The sequence below is a fragment of the Eptatretus burgeri genome, chromosome 5, assembly GCF_056783735.1.
Source record: "Eptatretus burgeri isolate ZD-2024b chromosome 5, Ebu_testis_v1, whole genome shotgun sequence".
Classification (NCBI taxonomy): Eukaryota; Metazoa; Chordata; class Myxini; order Myxiniformes; family Myxinidae; genus Eptatretus; species Eptatretus burgeri.
This window is the reverse complement of record NC_140965.1, coordinates 45,778,323-45,797,087: the sequence shown is the minus strand read 5'-3', so window position 1 is coordinate 45,797,087 and position 18,765 is coordinate 45,778,323. Positions and strand designations below refer to the sequence as shown.

At 44.3% G+C, this 18,765-nt stretch overlaps 1 protein-coding gene across 2 annotated transcripts in view; it reads left to right on the top strand.

The window, feature by feature from the left end:
- LOC147026355 (glutamate dehydrogenase, mitochondrial) overlaps nt 1-18,765 on the top strand; it is a 57,167-nt gene that overhangs the window by 2,430 nt on the left and 35,972 nt on the right. The window contains exon 3 of one of the 2 annotated variants that reach the window (XM_085881689.1): nt 11,171-11,226. The exons of the other annotated variant lie outside the window; for it this stretch is intronic. Within the exon in view, the coding sequence (XP_085737815.1) occupies nt 11,171-11,226 (56 nt within the window). The remainder of the gene's footprint in view (nt 1-11,170; nt 11,227-18,765) is intronic. 2 annotated transcript variants of the gene reach the window in all.

The following is an 18,765-nucleotide window of genomic DNA, read 5'->3' as shown; positions in this document are numbered from 1 at the left end:
TTTGTCTCATCCCGAAGTGTGTGTGTGTGTGTGTGTGTGTGTGTGTGTGTGTGTGTGTGTGTGTGTGTGTGTGTGTGTGTGTGTGTGTGTGTGTGTGTGTGTGTGTGTGTGTGTGTGTGTGTGTGTGTGTGTGTGTGTGTGTGTGTGTGTGTGTTTTTTAACTTTTCACTTTAAAAATGTTTGAGATGTTTTTCTCTGCACCCGCCTGTCCGATCGATGCAAAACATGAAATGTATAATTATTTTCATTGATAACTCTGAGGTCACATAGGCCTGGTGTTGCCTTAATGATTAAGCTGGCTGACTTGAGATTTTAGTGTCTTGAGTTAAAGCCCATTTTTTAACCATTGAATTAACACTAAGTGGGTTGACTCAGCCTGTCATCCTAACGAGGTCGGCAAAACAAATACCAACTTACTGGTAACAGGGCATTGCATCAGTGGCACAGCCGTGTCTCCAGAAAAATGATGCAGCCAAGCAGCCACCAGCTGCATACAAATAAATAACATGAGCAGGTCACGTGGTATGGCAGCCATATTGGATTAAAGGGAAGAAATTGGAGATCTTTTTCTCTGAAACCACTCTATGAAAATAATTGCACCTTGGCATGTCATAAACTCCCCATGAGGTATGTAATGTGATTAAAAAAAAAAATTATCTGAAAAATCTAAAACTTCATATATGTGATTTACGACCTGATGGGTGAGTGAAGAATTATTTAGCCTGGTGTTGGCGTAGTGGTTAGGGTAGCGGCTTGGGATCCAAAAGGTCCTGAGTTCAAGCCCCGTTGGCCGCTTGAATTAATACACACCAGGAGGTTGACTCAGCCTGTCATCCTTCCGAGGTCGGCAAAGTGAGTACCAGTGTACGGGGCCCGGCGTATGCCCCGGTTAGTATAGGTGTACCATATCCCTGTGTCGTAAGAGGCGACCAGGGTTGCATCAGGAAGGGCATCCGGCATAAAACCTGTGCCAAATCATTATGCGGATCATAACGGATGATCCGCTGTGGTGACCCCGAACGGGAGCAGCCGAAAGAAGAAGAAGAAGAAGGGTGAGTGAAGAATTACATTTAAGACTTAATCGGTCACGTGGTCTGGCAGCCATATGAGATTAAGATTAAAACAAACAAACAAAAAATACCCTGCTTTCCTTCCTTAAAGTCCCTGTCGTGTCCATCTTGTTTATTCCGTGTACCCTGCCCCATCCCTCTCCCTTCCACAGATCTAATGTCTCTGCTCCCTACTGTTTTGTGCTTCTCTCTCCCACCCTCTTGTTTCCTGCTCCCTATTGTTATACGTTCTGTGTGTTAGCTCCTATATGAGCCTCGACAATGTATACAAACAAACAACAACACAAGCCGGAAGGCGGACATGGGTAGTCGATCAAGTCGAATTTAGTCGTTTTTCATCCGTTACTAGCCAACAAAAGCGTCCATAGCAACGGTTCTTTCTCACACATAACTAGGACATACCATGAACCTCCCATACCAGTTTCATGTATATCTGACTCATAGTCTCTGAGATATAACGAACTTCGTTTTTTAATTGTTTTCGACCAGGGTTCATTCAAAATCTATGTTCTCCGACAGTTTTCAAAGGATCCGGCTGGAAATTTTTCACAATATGGCTGAATGTACTGCCCACAGTCGCTCGTGACCCGATTTTTGATTTTTCGAAAAATTAATTTTTGATTTTTTTGAAAATTTCAAAGTTCTGTTGCTTGGCAACGGATGGGTCCATATCAACGGTTCTCATTTGCACACAACTAGGTCATGGTATGAACCTACCAACCAAGTTTCATCGAAATCGCCATTGTATTAATGGAGCACTGGACCGAACAGACATACAGACAGACAGACAGACGGACAAACAAGTCAGTAGGTGGACATGGGTAGCCGATCAAGTCGAATTTAGTCGTTTTTCAGCCGTTACTAGCCAACAAAAGCGTCCATAGCAACGGTTCTTTCTCACACATAACTAGGACATACCATGAACCTACCATACCAGTTTCATGTATGTCTGACTCATAGTCTCTGAGATATAACGAACTTCTTTTTTATTGTTTTCGACCAGGGTTCATTCAAAGTCTCTTCTCCGACAGTTTTCATAGGATCCGGCTGGAAATTTTTGACAATATGGCTGAATGTACTGCCCACAGTTGCTCGTGACCCGATTTTTGATTTTCAAAAAATTAATTTTTGATTTTTTTGAAAATTTCAAAGGTCCGTTGCTCGGCAACGGATGGGTCCATAGCAACGGTTCTCATTTGCACACAACTAGGTCATGGTATGAACCTACCAACCAAGTTTTATCGAAATCGCCATTGTATTAACGGAGCACTGTACCGAACAGACATGCATACAGACAGACAGACAAACATATCGACGGAAATACTGATAATAAGGGTAGATAGATTGACTACCCAACATATCGACGAAAATACTGATAATAAGGGTAGACTAGATCGACTATCCAAAATTTTTTTCAAGTACTGTATATTGGTTCATCTTGTGCATTGTTCTGTCTGTCTGTCTATTGCCTACAGGTCACAATTTTAAACTGATCTTCACAAAATTTCACCACATGGTAGAGTTCATCATAAGCAAGAAGCCTGTTGTTTTTGAGGTCAAAAGGTCAACATAGGCCAAAGGTCAACAACTTTGTCAGATTTCTAAAATCCTCAATTTTATTCTGATTGACTATAAATTTGAACAGGATTTGTACATCAGGTCACTGACTTCAACGACAAATTATTTTTAGGTCAACATAAGCCAAAAGGTCAACATTAGCCGGATTTCTAAAATTGTCAATTTTCATCTGATTGACTTGAACTTTGAAGAGGAGTTGCATATTTGGTCATCAAATTCAACAACCAATTATATTTGAGTTCAACATCGGCCAAAAGGTTAACAGCCAAAGGTCAACAACAGGTGAGATTTCTAAAAAGCCTCAATTTTCATCCGATTGACTTGAAATTTAAAGAGTATTTATATTTCAAGTCACTGAATTCAACGATCTATGTCGGAGTGGCGATCCATCCAGGATTTTACCCAATAGCCAAGGAGACTGCTTAGGCAGCACCAACGCTCTGCACAGAGTATGGTCCTAATGGATGGATGGAATTCAGCGATCCAACTATTTTTGAGATCAACATAGGCCAAAGGTCAACAACTTAGGTGCAATTTCTAAAATCCTCAATTTTCATCCAATTGACTTGAAAATTGAAGAGGATTTTCATATCAGGTCACTGTATTCAACCACTAATTACTTTTGTGGACAATATGGGCCAAGGATTAACAACTTAAGGCCCGGTCACACCTTGACGTTTTAGCCAGCGATGGCAACGTATTAAAATGTATGTAAAACGCTGGCTTACGTTGAACTTTTGATGTTTTTTTTTAAAGATTCGGACGTATTCATAGCGACTTGATCTTATGTATAACGCATTGGTAACAGACACAGAACGTTTCGTTGTGTTATAGATAACTTATACCAACGAATGCTGAACCTGTTGTCGGCCTACACAACCGATGCCCAACGATAGTCTAACTTAGGCATAGCGCGTTGCACGCATCGCCGACGATGTCGTGACGTAGCCTATTAAAAGGCTGACGCACAACGATTCGAATCATAACTGCCGTAGAAATGGAAGTGACAACATCGCGGTCACACCTTGGCGATCTTGCCAGCGTATGCCGACCTAAGAAAAATGTGTCTAAAACGTTGGGGCACGTCAAATACGGTATGAGTAAGTTTGGTATACGTGAGTAGAACGCTAAAGTATGCTATCATACGTCGTAGTAAGTAGAGTACGTCAAGAAATTTTAAACATGTTCAAAATTTTTGGATGTACTCGGCGTATGACACACGTTCCGCATGCGATGGGGATGTTTAACACACATCCACAAAGGCTACTTATAAGCTACTCATAAGTCGAAACACGTCGCGATAATGTCTTTTTTACGCGAAACTTATTTCTAACTTATGTTTGACGTGCTTTGAACCAATTCTTTACGTAGTCCCAACACAGATCGACGTATGTAGACGTATTCCAATGACGTCTTCCGGTTGACAAAAAAAATAAATGAACGTGTTTCTAGCTTACAACTGCCATATAAAGACGTGTTCCCAGCGGTTTTGGGAATTGGTATATAAAAATGCTGCTCATAAAAGGGGAACCCAACAGTGTTTTCGAGTCCTTTTTGAGTCGATGTCCATGTCAGCAGTAACAGTATCAGTATTAGTATTAGTAGTAGTTTGTTCATGTTGGCAGTAGTAGGTGAGTGTGAGGGGGAGGGTGTGGGTTATGATGGATCCTCCTTGCGTCCGCGTGTCCACGGGTAGGAGACATCTTTGCACCATTGTTCGAAGTTCTTCGCGGCTAATTTTTTTATGGGGCTTTTTCAACAATGAGCTCTGGCTTGTTTTTACGATTTAGGTCTATTCATAACGGGTTGGACAAATGCACAATGAACTAATAATGTGAATAGAGCGCTTTGATTACTTATAGATACGATATACCAACGAATAATTATGGTGTAGCCGGCGTTCACAAACTATGCCCAACGATAGCCTAACTTATCCATATCGTGCGGCAGTTTATCTTTGCCGGTGACGTAGGGTTTGCTATTCATAGGCTGCCACTCAACGATTTAAATGGCTGCATCTCCACTATTGAAAGTAGACGCTTGCGCTCAACAATTGGATTTTTTTTACACTCAACGACTTTTAAACGGTACCACTCAGCTATTTTCATTGTTTACAATGAACGATTTAAATTGCTGTCACTCGCCTTTGTTTTTTGACGCTGGCGCTCGGAAATTTTAATCGTTTCTATTGAACGTGCTAAATCGCTCAAACTCCACTATTGAAAGTAGACGCTTGCGCTCAACAATTCGATTTTTTTTTACACTCAACGACTTTTAAACGGTACCACTCAACTATTTTCATTGTTTACAATGAACGATTTAAATTGCTGTCACTCGCCTTTGTTTTTTGACTCTGGGGTTTGGAAATTTGAAGTGTTTCTTCTGAACGTGTTAAAACGCTCAAACTCGACTATTTTAAATAGACGCTGCCGATGGACAATTGGAATCATAGCCAAGCTAGACATCGAAGTGTGAACATCCTCATCATGCCGAAGAAAAGTTTGAAGAATGCTGCAAATAAGTGTCCTGGCCGTGGCCGTGGACGCTGACGCAAGGACGATCCATTATACCGACGTCTTTCAGCCTATGAGTAACTTAAAAGTAACGTCTGTCGACGTGTGGCAATGATCGCGTAACGTGCCAACAACACGTTAATCATAGGTTAGAAATAAGTTTCGGGTACGCTAAACATTACCTCGGCGTGTCTCAACTTATGATTAACTTACAAGTAGCATGTGTTGACGTCTGTCAACGATCGCAGACCGTGCATACAACTTGTGGCCAGCGTAGCGGAACATGTGAGTCATACGCCGGCATACATCGTGAAATTTCAAGCATGAAAAAATTTGAGAACAACGAAAAACTACAACGTTTAAAGCCAGCGTACAACGACGTATGGCAGTGTTTTTCAGCGTGCTCTCAATGTTATCAAAACTTACCCATAACGTATTCAACGTGTGCCAGCATTTTAGAAAAAAATTTCAAAAATCGGCATTCGTTGGCTAAAACGTCAAGATGTGACCGGGCCTTTTGATGAACTTTCTAAAATCCTCAATTTTCATCCTATTGACCTGAAATTTGAAGAAGATTTGCATATCAGGTCACTGAATTCAACGAACAAATGTTTTTCAGGTCAACATAGGCCAAAAAGTCAACATGGGCCAAGTTTCTAAAATGGTCAATTTAATCAGATTGACTTGAAATTTGAAGAGGATTTGCATATTTGGTCATTTAATTCAACCAGCAATTATTTTGAAGGTCATATTTGTTTTATGGATTTTGCAAGTATCGTGCTATTCATATCTATCTTGTTTCTTTGTCTGTTTGTGTACAAGATATCTCAAAAAGTTGTGGACGGATTTGGATGAAATTTGCTGGGTCGGTTGGGTGTGCGACAAGGTTGAGCTGATTAGATTTTGGTGAAGATCCAGCTACGGATCCAGATACTATAATTTTTTTGAAGTGATTTTTCACCATTGAGTGATCGAGCTAAAACCGATATATGGCACAATCTCTCAAAAAGTAATGGATGGATTTGGATGAAACTTGGTGGATGAGTTGGGGGAGGTGACAAGAACAAGCTGATTAGATTTTCGTTAGGCTGGTCTACATCTGGACCTCATCAGGGGGATACAAAACGTAAATTGTTGAGCCTGGTGGAGGTATGCACTCTACCGAGTGACCTTCTAGTTTAACCATGTTATTGTTAGCAACAAATGCAGCCAGGAGGTTGAATTTGTTCAGTATAGGTTTTGAGGGTCACAGGTGGTATTTTTACAAAGTCAAGCGAATGGTCAACACTTAGCACATTTCATGCAACTGCCTTTTTACTGAGTGGTTCCTGATTTATTTGATCGTGGAGACCAACTGATAATAAAGTGTCAGACGAGGATCTATTTCTCTCTTCTTTCACCTTCTTTTTGCCTTTTTATTGTGAATAACATTTTTTTAGTAAAGTTAATTTTTTTGATAATGTCTCGATTTTTTTTTTTTTTGATAATTTTTAGCAAATTAGATATTTTTGATTTTTTTTTATCAAAGTTGATTTTAAATTCATAAGCTGATTTTTATTTCTTCTCACTGATTACCTCTGCCACCGAAGGTGGACGGACATTATGTTTTCACCCCTGTCTGTGAACAGGATATCTCCAAAGGTTGTGGATAGATTCTGATGAAACTTGGTGGACAGGTTGTGTGTGTGTGCAAGAGCAAGAAACGAGCATGACGAGCAAGCAAGAATTGATTCAGTTTTGGTGAAGATCTGAATCTGGATCCGGAACCGAGAATTTTTATTCTGATTTTTCACCATTGAGTGATGGGGCTAAAAACAATACATAACACGATATCTCAAAAAGTTATGGATGGATTCGGACGAAACTTTATAGACAGGTTGGGTGTGTGACAAAGACAAATCGATTATATTTTGGTGAAAATCCGGATCTGGATACTAGAATTAAAAAAAATTATTTTTTAAGTGATTCGTCGCCATTGAGAGGTAGGGCCAAAAACTATACACTGATGAGCCAAAGCATTATGACCACCTGCCTAATATGCTGTTGTGCCACCAAAACAAAATTTGTGTGCCACCAAAACAATGCCGAACCACCGAGGTATGGACTCCACAAGACCCCTGAAGGTGTCTTGTGGTATCTGGCACCAAAACATTAGCAGCAGATCCTTCAAATCCTGTAAGATGTGAGGTGGAGCCGCCGTGGATCGGACTTGTCGGTCCAGCACATCCCACAGATGCTCAATCGGATTGAGATTTGGAGGCCAGGTCAACACCGTGAACACTTCATCATGTTCCTCAAACCATTCCCGAACAATGTGTGCAGTGTGGCAGAGCACATTATCCTGCTGAAAGAGACCACTGCCATCAGAGAATACCATTGCCATGAAGGGGTGTACCTGGTCTGCAGCGATGTTTAGGTAGGTGACACGTGTCAAATTGACATCCACATGAATGGCTGGACTCAAGGTTTCCCAGCAGAACATTGCGCAGAGCATCACACTCCCTCCACCGGCTTGTCGTCTTCCCACAGTGCATCCTGGTGCCATCACTTCCCCAGGTAAATGGTGCACACATACACAGCCATCCACATGATCTCAAAGAAAATGGGACTCATCGGACCAGGCAACCTTCTTCCACTGCTCCAAGGTCCAGTTCCGACGTTCGCATGCCCTTTATAGGCACTTTCGACGGTGGACAGGGGTCATCATGGGCACTCTGACCGGTCTGCGGCTATGCAGCAGGGTGCGGTACACTGTGGATTGTGACACATTCCTCCCGTGACCACAATTAAAATTTTCTGTGACTTGTGCCACAGTAGGCCTTCTGTCCGTTCGGACCAGACGGGTAGCCTTCATTGCCCTCGCGCATCGATAAGCCTTGGGCGCCCAACACCCTGTCGCCGGTTTGTGGTTTGTCCCTCCTCAGACCACTGTCGGTAGGTACTCACCACTACTGACCGGGAGCACCCCACAAGCCTTGCCGTTTCAGAGATGCTCTGACCCAGTCGTCTGGCCATAACAATTTGGTCCTTGTCAAAGTTGCGCAGGTCTTTACTCCTGCCAATTTCTCCTGCATCCAACACATCAACTTCAAGAACTGACTGTTCTCTTGCTGCCTAATATATCCCACCCCTTGACAGGTGCCATTGTAACAAGATAATCAATGTTATTCACTTCACCTGTCAGTGGTCATACTGTTTTGGGTCATCAGTGTATATAGTGTCACGGGCTGGGGGTCCAGCGGAGAGAACGACCACGAGGTGGGGGAAGTTACGTCGATTCCCACCAGACTCCCCGGAATTGTAGGCCGTCGCTCACGGATAATTCCGTGATGCGGTGGGTCGCTTAACCGACCGTGGACGCCAATACCTCAACCACGTGGTGTAGGGTCCTCCTGTCTCGAATCAAGTTACCTAATTAACCACACGGTTTCGACTACCGGGGAACCACGCCCTCAGTACGCCTTCCCTAACCGGATCACTCTACCAACTACCGACTACCTTTCCGAATCGGATGCAGTCGAGTGGCACTACCAAGGACGTACCGGCTTGGTAGTATTAAGTAAGTTGGTAGTACCGGCTTGGTAGTATTAAAAAATTATAGTATCTGGATCCGTAGCTGGATCTTGGCTTGGTAAGAAGGAACGGATTATCGGGAATAAAGACCCGGCTAAACTCAGATTCGAACCATGCTGGATGAATGGAGGAAAAGACAGATGAGCTGGGAACATTTCTACAATTATTTATTTGCAATAAGGTGGGGAAAAGCATGTGGCACAACAAAAAGGTTTATTCGGTATGTAATGCAGGGGAAAGATGAGAGAGGTGTGGGGTGCGACAATTTTACAAGCAACTTACAAAAGCGGACACAGTGCAGACTTGACGCGAGATTAATAAAAGCAATAATTACAACAATGAAGATCTTATACAGACTTATCTAACGGACAGGCACCAACACACTCAGACACACACTCGGACAAAATAAACCCAATGAAAAGAAAAGGGACTTTGCAGCCAGGAAGGGAGGGAGTTGAGGTCACAGTTTTTGGTACCTGAGTGTTTCGAGGGGGGAGGGATGCTCCGTGGTGTGCTACCCGACAAAAGTTGTGTGGTTTGGTCCACCGCCGCACGTGTGGTAATCGTGTCTGGTGGAGTCCAAGAGGCGAGAGATGAGCAGTTGGCAGGACCAGATTGGAGGCTTGGTTGAGGTCCTTCGCATCCACCAACTCGGACTTCTCCCTTTCAAAAACCAACCGTGACCTTTCAAATCCAACGACAACCTTCCCTCGGATCCAACTCAACTCTGAGGATTGTCCCGTACTTTATAGATCATGGAGTTTGGGGTGGAGCCATGGCGAAGCCGACGTCATTGTAAGTTCCGATTGGACCGGGCATTCATGTGGTCCGCCTTTCTCGGTGGGGTTTTGGGCAGACACTTGTAAGGACCGCCCACACCGCCATGTCTGGGTTTGCGAAGGTGAATGGTGGCGCAGCTACTATAATGAACCTCGGGATTCTGCCTCAGAAAACGAGTCTCTGTAGACGGTGGAAGCACTTGTCCAGCCCAAAGTGCCCGTCGGGATTTGGGCTCAGGAGACGAGACGAGGGTAGCAAGCGAGATGAAGGTACCATGGATCAAATGAAAGGGGAAATAAAATAAAAGGGGAAAAATGATTTATTAATCCTAACTATAGCCCATCGCAACGCACCCCCGTGTCTTCCCACTACAAATAAGGAAGGGGTCTATCTGCACGTATACTAATGGCACGTATACTAATCCGAGAACCGTAACACGAGCATGATATTTCAAAAAGTTGTTGATGAATTATGACAAAACTAGGTGGATGAGTTGGTTAGATGACAAGAGCAAGCCGATTTGATTTCGGTTTCGGCCCGGATTCAGATCCGGCCTAACGATGGGATACAAAACATAAACTGTTCACCCTGTCAGAGGTATGCGTGCTACTGAGTGCCATTCTAGTTGCATACAGTATGGCCACAAAGTCTCTATGCATGCAGTTAGAATTTAGTTAGAATTTATCTGTATGCTTCCCTCCATTCTCCGCACAAATTTGAATTTTTCTCCATGTTCTTCTGGACATCTTCCATGTTGAGGGTTGGAGGTCATTCAAGCAGCCCCTGACACCTGTTTTGAGGTCTTCAACTGTCAAGAATCAGCTATCTTCAGTTATCCTGCAACCAAATTGTGCACCAGCACTCAACGACGAATTCATTGGATGATGTATTGGATGTGGATCTAAGATAGTGTGGCCTCCTCGAAGTCTGGACTTGACAACATGTGACAACTTTCTTTGGGGTATTGTGAAAGAGGAAATTTCTCATCTCCGCCTTACAGTTGAAGACCTCAAAACAGCTGTCAGGGGCTGCTTTTATGTCCTCCAACCCTCAACATGGAAGAATATGTCTAGAAGAACATGGAGAAAAAAAAATCAAATTTGTGTGGAGAATGAAGGCAAGCATACAGATAAATTCTATCTGCATGCATGGAGACTTTGTTGCCACTCTGGATGTGATTATGTAATTTGTATAATATAAATGTATTCCTGTGTTTAAATTGTGGTGGGTCATGAAGCATATATTTTCATTTTTAGCTTTGATGATTCCTGAAGAAGTGGGAGAGGCTATTTGATGTGTGTGTTTGCGTGAGTTTAATATAGATCTTTCATTCTCAGATCTTCACTAATCTACATAACCTGGTGAGGCTCTTCATTATTAAATGCTGTCTTGTTTTCTTTGTAATGTTTTGTGGAATTGCTTCACTTATATTTATGAGATATGTCACATCAAATGCAAAATGGGACATATTCTTTTTTTTAAAGTCTGTTTTGATAAGGAAGAACGAATATTTTGCAGAAGAGCATCATTATTTTTTGTGTACAGTAATTATTCAATAACTGTCAGTAAAGGTATATAACCAGGGACATCTCCACTTTAACCATCTTGTGGAATGGACGGATTTTTTTTATTTTGCATTTCTTGTGGGACTGACAGATGTACCATTTGGTGGGGCAAAGGCTGGTGTGAAAATAAATCCAAGGAATTACTCGGTAAGTTAACTGTTTTACATTCCATGTACATGTAGCTTGGAGGCTTGAGTGTACTCTCTTTCTTTATTAATTTGCACTACAACTGATCTCATTCCTCCTCTTCTCATTTTTCTTTTGGATTGTCCCATTTTACTTGGGGTCACCACAATGCTGGTTATCACCATTCTCCATCTCCTCCTGTCAGTCACCCATTCTTCTTCCAACCCCACAACATCTAAATCTCTCACCACTGCATCTTTCTATCTGGTCTTCAGCCTTCTTTTCCATATTCCTCGCAGTCCCATCTCCATCACTCGCCTCTCCACCACATTCTCTCTCTCTCTCTCTCTCTCTCTCTCTCTCTCTCTCTCTCTCTCTCTCTCTCTCTCTGCAACCACATTCTTCACTGACCCCCTGATGTACTGGTTCTTGACCTTGACCTTTCTTGTTACTCCACACATCCATCTCAGCATCGGTTTATCATTTTATCCAGTTTCTGTTCTTCTTTCATTGATGTTGCCCAAGTTTTCACACTCTATACCAAGGTTCGTCTCACAACTGTCCTGTAACTTCTTAATTTCAGTTACAGCAGGACTTTTCTATCACACAACACTCCACTGCACTTCCTTCAATTAGTCCAACCTGACACTATAATCTGTTGCTTAATTTCCATTTCCATATTTCCATCTTCTGCCAACATTGACCCCAAGTACTGTACTTGAAGATACTCCCTTTCTCCAGATCTTCACCCATAACCTTTACCCCGATCCTTTTCCCGAAGCTCATAATGACAATCTATTTGCACTGCAGGTGATACAGGATTTTTATGTTTGACTTCCTGAACTCGGTTATTTGACAGTCATAACAGGAATTGTTGTTTTGGGAGTCTTCCTTGGCTGTTATGACCTGAACATTTTACCTCGTACTACATTTCATTTATTATATCTATTAAAATATGAATTGCATGTCATTGACTTATTCTCCTGCCTTAACCAGGTTTTATTGAAAAAACATTTTTAGCAAACAAGGAGAAAAGAAACTCTTTGTCTCAGCATCAGCCAACTAGCTAATGATTTTCCTAGTGTGTGTCTGTGTGTAATCTCATGTTTATCAGACGAAATGCTGTCTCTGCATTTGACCTTGTGCTCATTGACTTGGCAGCAGTGAAATCAGTTTGCCCATTATTGTTTGCATTGCTCATGCAGACATTGTCTCAAGTCAACGCCCCAATACAAATACTCTGTAGTCATAATTGCGTATAATGAGGGCTATGAATTTAAAGTGAAGTACGAAGTACCTCGTAAACTTTACGTTCCTGGCTCAACCAGTGACACGTGCATGGCACACCGATACAATGTGCACTTGTAAACACATTGGCTTGTCATCAAAGTCTGTGAGGTTGATTGACTGTTGTTATAGTGTTCTCTCAAGCTGTGAATCGGGGAACTTCTATCAACTGGTTACTCAATTTTAAATTCCAGCTCTTTTACAATCTCATTTGAGCAAGCCTTAATCACCTAATGGTCCAGATTAGCATTGGTTGTAAAGTCTATGCTCACACATGAATGGAGAGTGTGTACTGGAATGCTGTATCATTTATAATAACGAGTGTGCCTACCTGTCGTTTCACTGATATGTTCAATGAAAAGACAGCATGTTGCACTTCACAAACATACACAAGGATACACACAATGAACTTTGGTGCAGCACGAGGCCATTCGGCCCATCATGCCTGTGCAAACCAACCCCAGTATCGTTAACCATCCACACATAAGCTACCTACCATACACACAAGCCAATATCCCCAAACCCCACTACCTCCATTGCATCAAGGTACCTATCCAAATCCCATTTCAACCCATCCACACCCTTTGCTGAAGCCTGGTGTTGGCTAAATGGTTAAGGTAGCAAGCTTAAGATCTTAGGGTCTTGAGTTTGAGCCCCTGTCTTGCCATTGAAATAACGCCAGGTGGGTTGACTCAGCCTGTCATCCTTCCGAGGTCAGTAAAATAAGCCATTTGAGTATCCTGCATTGAATTGATGACCACCCAGGATTGTACGCCAGTATTGTATTGCCAACCTCAATACTTCCGGTTCTGGGTTTGGAGCGACAGCAGGTTCTCTCAGGGTTTTCTGCTGACTTTCTCAAAGTTAAGTTTCCAGTCGTTATTTGTCCCGTTTTAACTGTTTATTTCCTCACCGACATGTTTCGTGTGTGTTACTAGTTCAGTTTTGTTTTTCAAATCGTGCTCTTTTGTGAGTTTTCGGCGACCTTGTCTTAGTGGGTTTCTTGAGGTATACCCGTCCTTCCCCTCGAGGTGTACAATTGTTTTTATTTGTATTCTCTCCCTTTTACCTTCAATTCCTATTTTCTCCACTTTCCCAATGCCCCTCATCTATTCCCTCCCAACTAAACACTGTTTCTTGTATTAAATTTAAATAAAATAAAAAACAAACCTTTCTCCCTACACACACACACACACACACACACACACACACACACACACACACACACACACACACACACACACACACACACACACACACACACACACACACACACACACACACACACACACACACACACACGTTATCTCACTACACGTTATAAATAGAGAGCGAAGGAGAAAGGATGAGGAGTACATAAAATGTAATAGTTGCTCAATGTGGGCTACGTCAACAATGGGGAAGCAGAAGGTTCCTATTGTTGTAGTAAGTGTGAGGAAATCGTCCACTTGAGGAAGGTTATTACCGGGTTGAAGGAATGCATTGATAATTTGCAGCAAGTAGCAGAATATGAGAAATTTGTAGATAATAGTTGGTTATGGTTGTGGAGTGACGTTGCTGAGGATATTGGAAGTGGTGACGGTGCAACGGGGACGGGCAGTGGTGACGGTGCAACGGGGACGGGCAGTGGTGACGGTGCAACGGGGGCGGGCAGTGGTGATGGTGCAACGGGAGCGGGCAGTGGCGACTGTGGCAACGGGGGCGGGCAGTGGCGACGGTGCAACGGGGGCGGGCAGCGGGTGCGGGCAGTGGTGGAGGTGCGGGCAGTGGCCGAGGTGCAGCGGGTGTGGGCAGCGGCGGAGATACAGTGGGTTTAGGCAGTGGCAGAGGTGCTGTGGGTGCAGGCAGTGGTAGAGGTGTAGCAATAGAAATGAGGCATGGGAGACAGTTTTCGTGGGTGATGAGACAATTAAATATGTAGTTTCTTCATTCTGCAGGAAGGATCGTAGCATAGAATTCTGTGTAGTTTTGAAGGAAGGGTAAACGATATTGTATTGGGTCATGGCAGGAAGAAGTTGGTTGTGGTGCAAATGATGTAGGGAAAGTTTACTCAAAGGTTTTGAAAAATCGATACAGGATATTGGATAAGTGGCTGAAAGCAAAGGGTTGTGAGGTCATGTTTTCTGGGATTCCCCCAAGATTAGGAAACAATATAGTAACTAGAACGGGCACTCGTAGAGCGCATACCTTCGCCGCAGCCACTAGTTACCTTTGTATTAAGTTGTCCACAACGCATCTCAATACAAATATGCATTTCGTGACCCCCCATGACCTTTGACCCACAACCGCTACCTCGGGTGACAATAGTGCTATACCTTGTGTCATTTCAGAAGATGGGGAATTGAACACCGAACAATTTGGAGTTAATTTGATGTAAATCGGAAACGTATTAACCGTTTTCATCATGAAAAAATGATGTTGACCTTTTTGTGACCCTGACCTTTGATCCGATCGCTCCCAAAATCTAATAGATTTGTCCTTTCATGATGCCAAACAAATCCAAAACAATTAAAGCCTCTCTGCGTTTTGTTTTTTTGCGTTAAGTTGTCCACAACGCTTTCTGATATAAATGTGAATTTGTGTAAACCCCTTGACCTTTGACCCCCAACCGCTGCCTTGGGTGACAAAAGTACTAGACCATGTGTCATATTAGAGGATGGGGAATTTAATTTTGAACATTTTGGAGTTGATTTGCTGTAAATCAAAACAAAATTGACAATTTAATCGCGAAAAAAACGATTTTGACCTTTTTGTGACCTTGACCTTAACCTTTGATCCGATTGCTCCCACAATCTAATCGATTTGTCCTCTCGTGATGCCAAACACATCCACAAAATTTCATGACAATCTGCGAAGTGGTTTTTGTGTAATGTTGTCCACAACGCTTCCCAATCAAAAACTCCATTTTGGTGACCCCCTTGACCTTTGACTTCCACAGACTAACTAGGGTTGCAAACACTATACCATACGCTATATCAGTGGATCGGGATTTGAATACTGAACATTTTGGACTTAATTTGATGTAAATCGGAACAAAATTGACACTTTAATCGCAAAAAAACGATTTTAACCTTTTTGTGACCTTGACCTTGACCTTTAATCCGATCGCTCCCAAAAGCTTCGCCTGGCGTCCTTGAGTAACTGCACATCATCTATGAAAATTTCATGAAAATCGGTCCAGCAGTTTTTGCGCAATGTTGTCTGCACACATATTTACCAATAAATAAATACACAGGGGTCAATACAATACCTTCGTCAAACGAAGTTTGCGAAGGTAATTATGGGCAGAGCAATAGACATCAACCAATGGCTGGAAGAATGGTGTAGGGAGGAAGGTTTTACATTTAAGAAGCAGTGGGAATCATTAGGGGACAAAGGGAGTGTTTCCAGAATGATGGCCATATGTTAAAAAGAAAGGGGGCAGCAAGGTTTGCAGTGGGAATTCAGGTAGGAATTCTGGCTTTTTTAGGTCAGTGGAGGGTGGGGAAGCTATTAAGGAAAGAATGGATGAAGTAATTGTGATGAGTTAGGCCAGGCAGGAAAAAGGAATTCAGGAAGGGAAAAGTTAAATATATTCTGTACCAATGCCAGAAATTTAAATAATAATATGGAAGAGCTTGAAGCCAAAGTAGATAGTGAGGAGTACGATATAGTTGCAGTGAGTGAGACATGGGTTAAGGAGGAGAACAACTGGAGGACAGGATTGGAAGGCTACAAGGTGTATCGGTGTGATAGGAGGAAGAGTAGCAATCTGGGTAAAGGACAGCATTGCATCAAGAGAAAGGGGTTACATGAAGAAAGGAATAAATGTTGAGGATTCTGTATGGGTAGAAGTTAGAGATTGTAAAAACAGTAAGATACTGGTAGGATGCTTTTATAATGTTCTGGGTGTGAAGGAAGAGGAGGAAGGAGGAGTACATGAAGAATTCAAAAGGGTATGTGTTGTGGGAAGAGTATTGATTGTGGGGGATTTTAACTTGCCAGGGATAGATTGGGTCCAGGAACAGGGAAAGGGCAGAGCAGATGAGGATTTCCTCGTTTTAATCCAGGATTTCTTTTTAACCCAGTTTGTAGATAAACCCACAAGGGGGAGTGCAGTGTTAAACCTCCTTTTAAGTAACGATCCCAATCTGGTGGAAGAGGTGGAGGTCGGGAAGCATTTAGGAGCAAGTGACCATAACATTGTGTGTGCAAAGATTCTGTTAAGGGTTTGAGTTCAGGATAGTAAGTAGGGTAAGGCTATTTAGGCCAGGAGCAAGACCCAGGCGAAAAAGGTCTTTCTCAACCCACACCACATACAATGTTTCTTTGCATATTCTGTTACGCCAACCTCTCTGGAGCATTTCTACGGTGGGTGTCACTTCAAATTTTGGTATACGTTTTTTTTTTCTTCAGGCCATTTTGTATGGTGGGGGTCAAATCAAGTTTTCACACCAATATGAGAACAAGGTTGAGAGGTGGGTTGATGTAAACGCCTGTATTTTCCTAACTAGTCGCTCAAATTTGACTTGATATACATGGATGGAATGAGAATGGATTATACTACATATAGATTAGAGTTGCTATGGGTGGGGTAATATTCAGAATGTGTTCATGGAATCTAAATAATGTGGAGAGAAGCATTCTCAATAATTCTCTAATGAAAATTTGACACCAAAGTATCAAAATATCTGTTGCACAAATACACAATAAACCAACGACCACTGTGTCGTATTGATATTCTTCCAGTATACATATGTGATTCAATTCCAGAAAAAGGTGGCTTCATGAGGGGGGTGGGGGGCGCAGGGAAGGGGTGGGGGTGCAGGGAGTGGGTGGGGGCGCAGGGAAGGGGTGGGGGTGCAGGGAAGGGGTGGGGGTGCAGGGAAGGGGGGTGGGGGCACGCAGGGAAGGGGGTGGGGGCACAGGAAAGGGGGGTGGGGCACGCAGGGAAGGGGGTGGGGGTGCAGGGAAGGGGTGGGGGCGCAGGGAAGGGGTGGGGGGCACAGGGAATGGGGGCACAGGGAAGGGGGTGGGGGTGCAGGGAAAGGAGCGCAGGGAAGGCGCGTGGGGGGCGCAAGGAAGGGGGTGCAGGGAAGGGGGTGGGGGTGCAAGGAAGGGGGTGGGGCACAGGGAAGGGGGTGCAGGGAAGGGGGTGGGGTGCAGGGAAGGGGTGGGGTGCAGGGAAGGGGTGGGGTGCAGGGAAGGGGGTGGGGCGCAGGGAATGGGGGCGCAGGGAAGGGGGTGAGGGGGCGCAGGGAAGGGGGTGGAGGTCGCAGGGAAGGGGGTGTAGGGAAGGGGGTGGGGCGCATGGAAGGGGGTGGGGGTGCAGGGAAGGGGGCAGGGGCACTGGGAAGGGGTGGGGGCACAGGGAAGGGGGTGGGTGGGGGCACAGGGAAGGGGGGATGGGTGGGGGCGCAGGGAAGGGGGTGGGGTGCAGGGAAGGGGTGGGGGTGCAGGGAAGGGAGTGGGGCGCAGGGAATGGGGGCGCAGGGAAGGGGTGAGGGCGCAGGGAAGGGGGGTGGAGGTCGCAGGGAAGGGGGTGCAGGGAAGGGGGTGGGGCGCATGGAAGGGGTGGGGTGCAGGGAAGGGGGCGGGGGCACTGGGAAGGGGTGGGGGCACAGGGAAGGGGTGGGTGGGGCGCAGGGAAGGGGTGGGTGGGGCGCAGGGAAGGGGTGGGTGGGGGTGCAGGGAAGGGGGTGGGTGGGGGTGCACGGAAGAGGGGTGGGTGGGGCGCAGGGAAGGGGGTGGGTGGGGGCGCAGGGGTGGGGGTGCAGGGAAGGGGTGGGTGGGGGCACAGGGAAGGGGTGTGGGTGAGGGGTGGGGGCACAGGGAATGGGGTGGGGGTGGGGGTGCAGGGAAGGAGGTGGGTGGGTGCGGGGGGGGTGGGTGGCCCTTTGGGCAAACGCGATCAATACTGCAACATTATTGATATGCCCTCGCCCTTCTGATATACGAGACAATACTACGTACCTCAATTTTTACATTCCTAGCAAGTTTAGTCACCATATCCGATTTACTCGATATTGTGACTCAAGTGATAAATGTACAGTGGACAGATATACATATGTGGATTTTACATTGTTCTCCTGAGAGCACACACACACCACTTCACTGATTAATGACACTCAATCAGTGAAAATCTAAATGTGTCCAACATGGCATAATTAAGAAGTCTAGTCCTCCGCTTCATCATCGTCATCATCCTCTAACATGTTTGAAGGGTTCTCGCAGTTTTCAGCCATGCACGAACAGGCCTCGGTACACGAAAGTCCATTCACCCTACACGTGCAA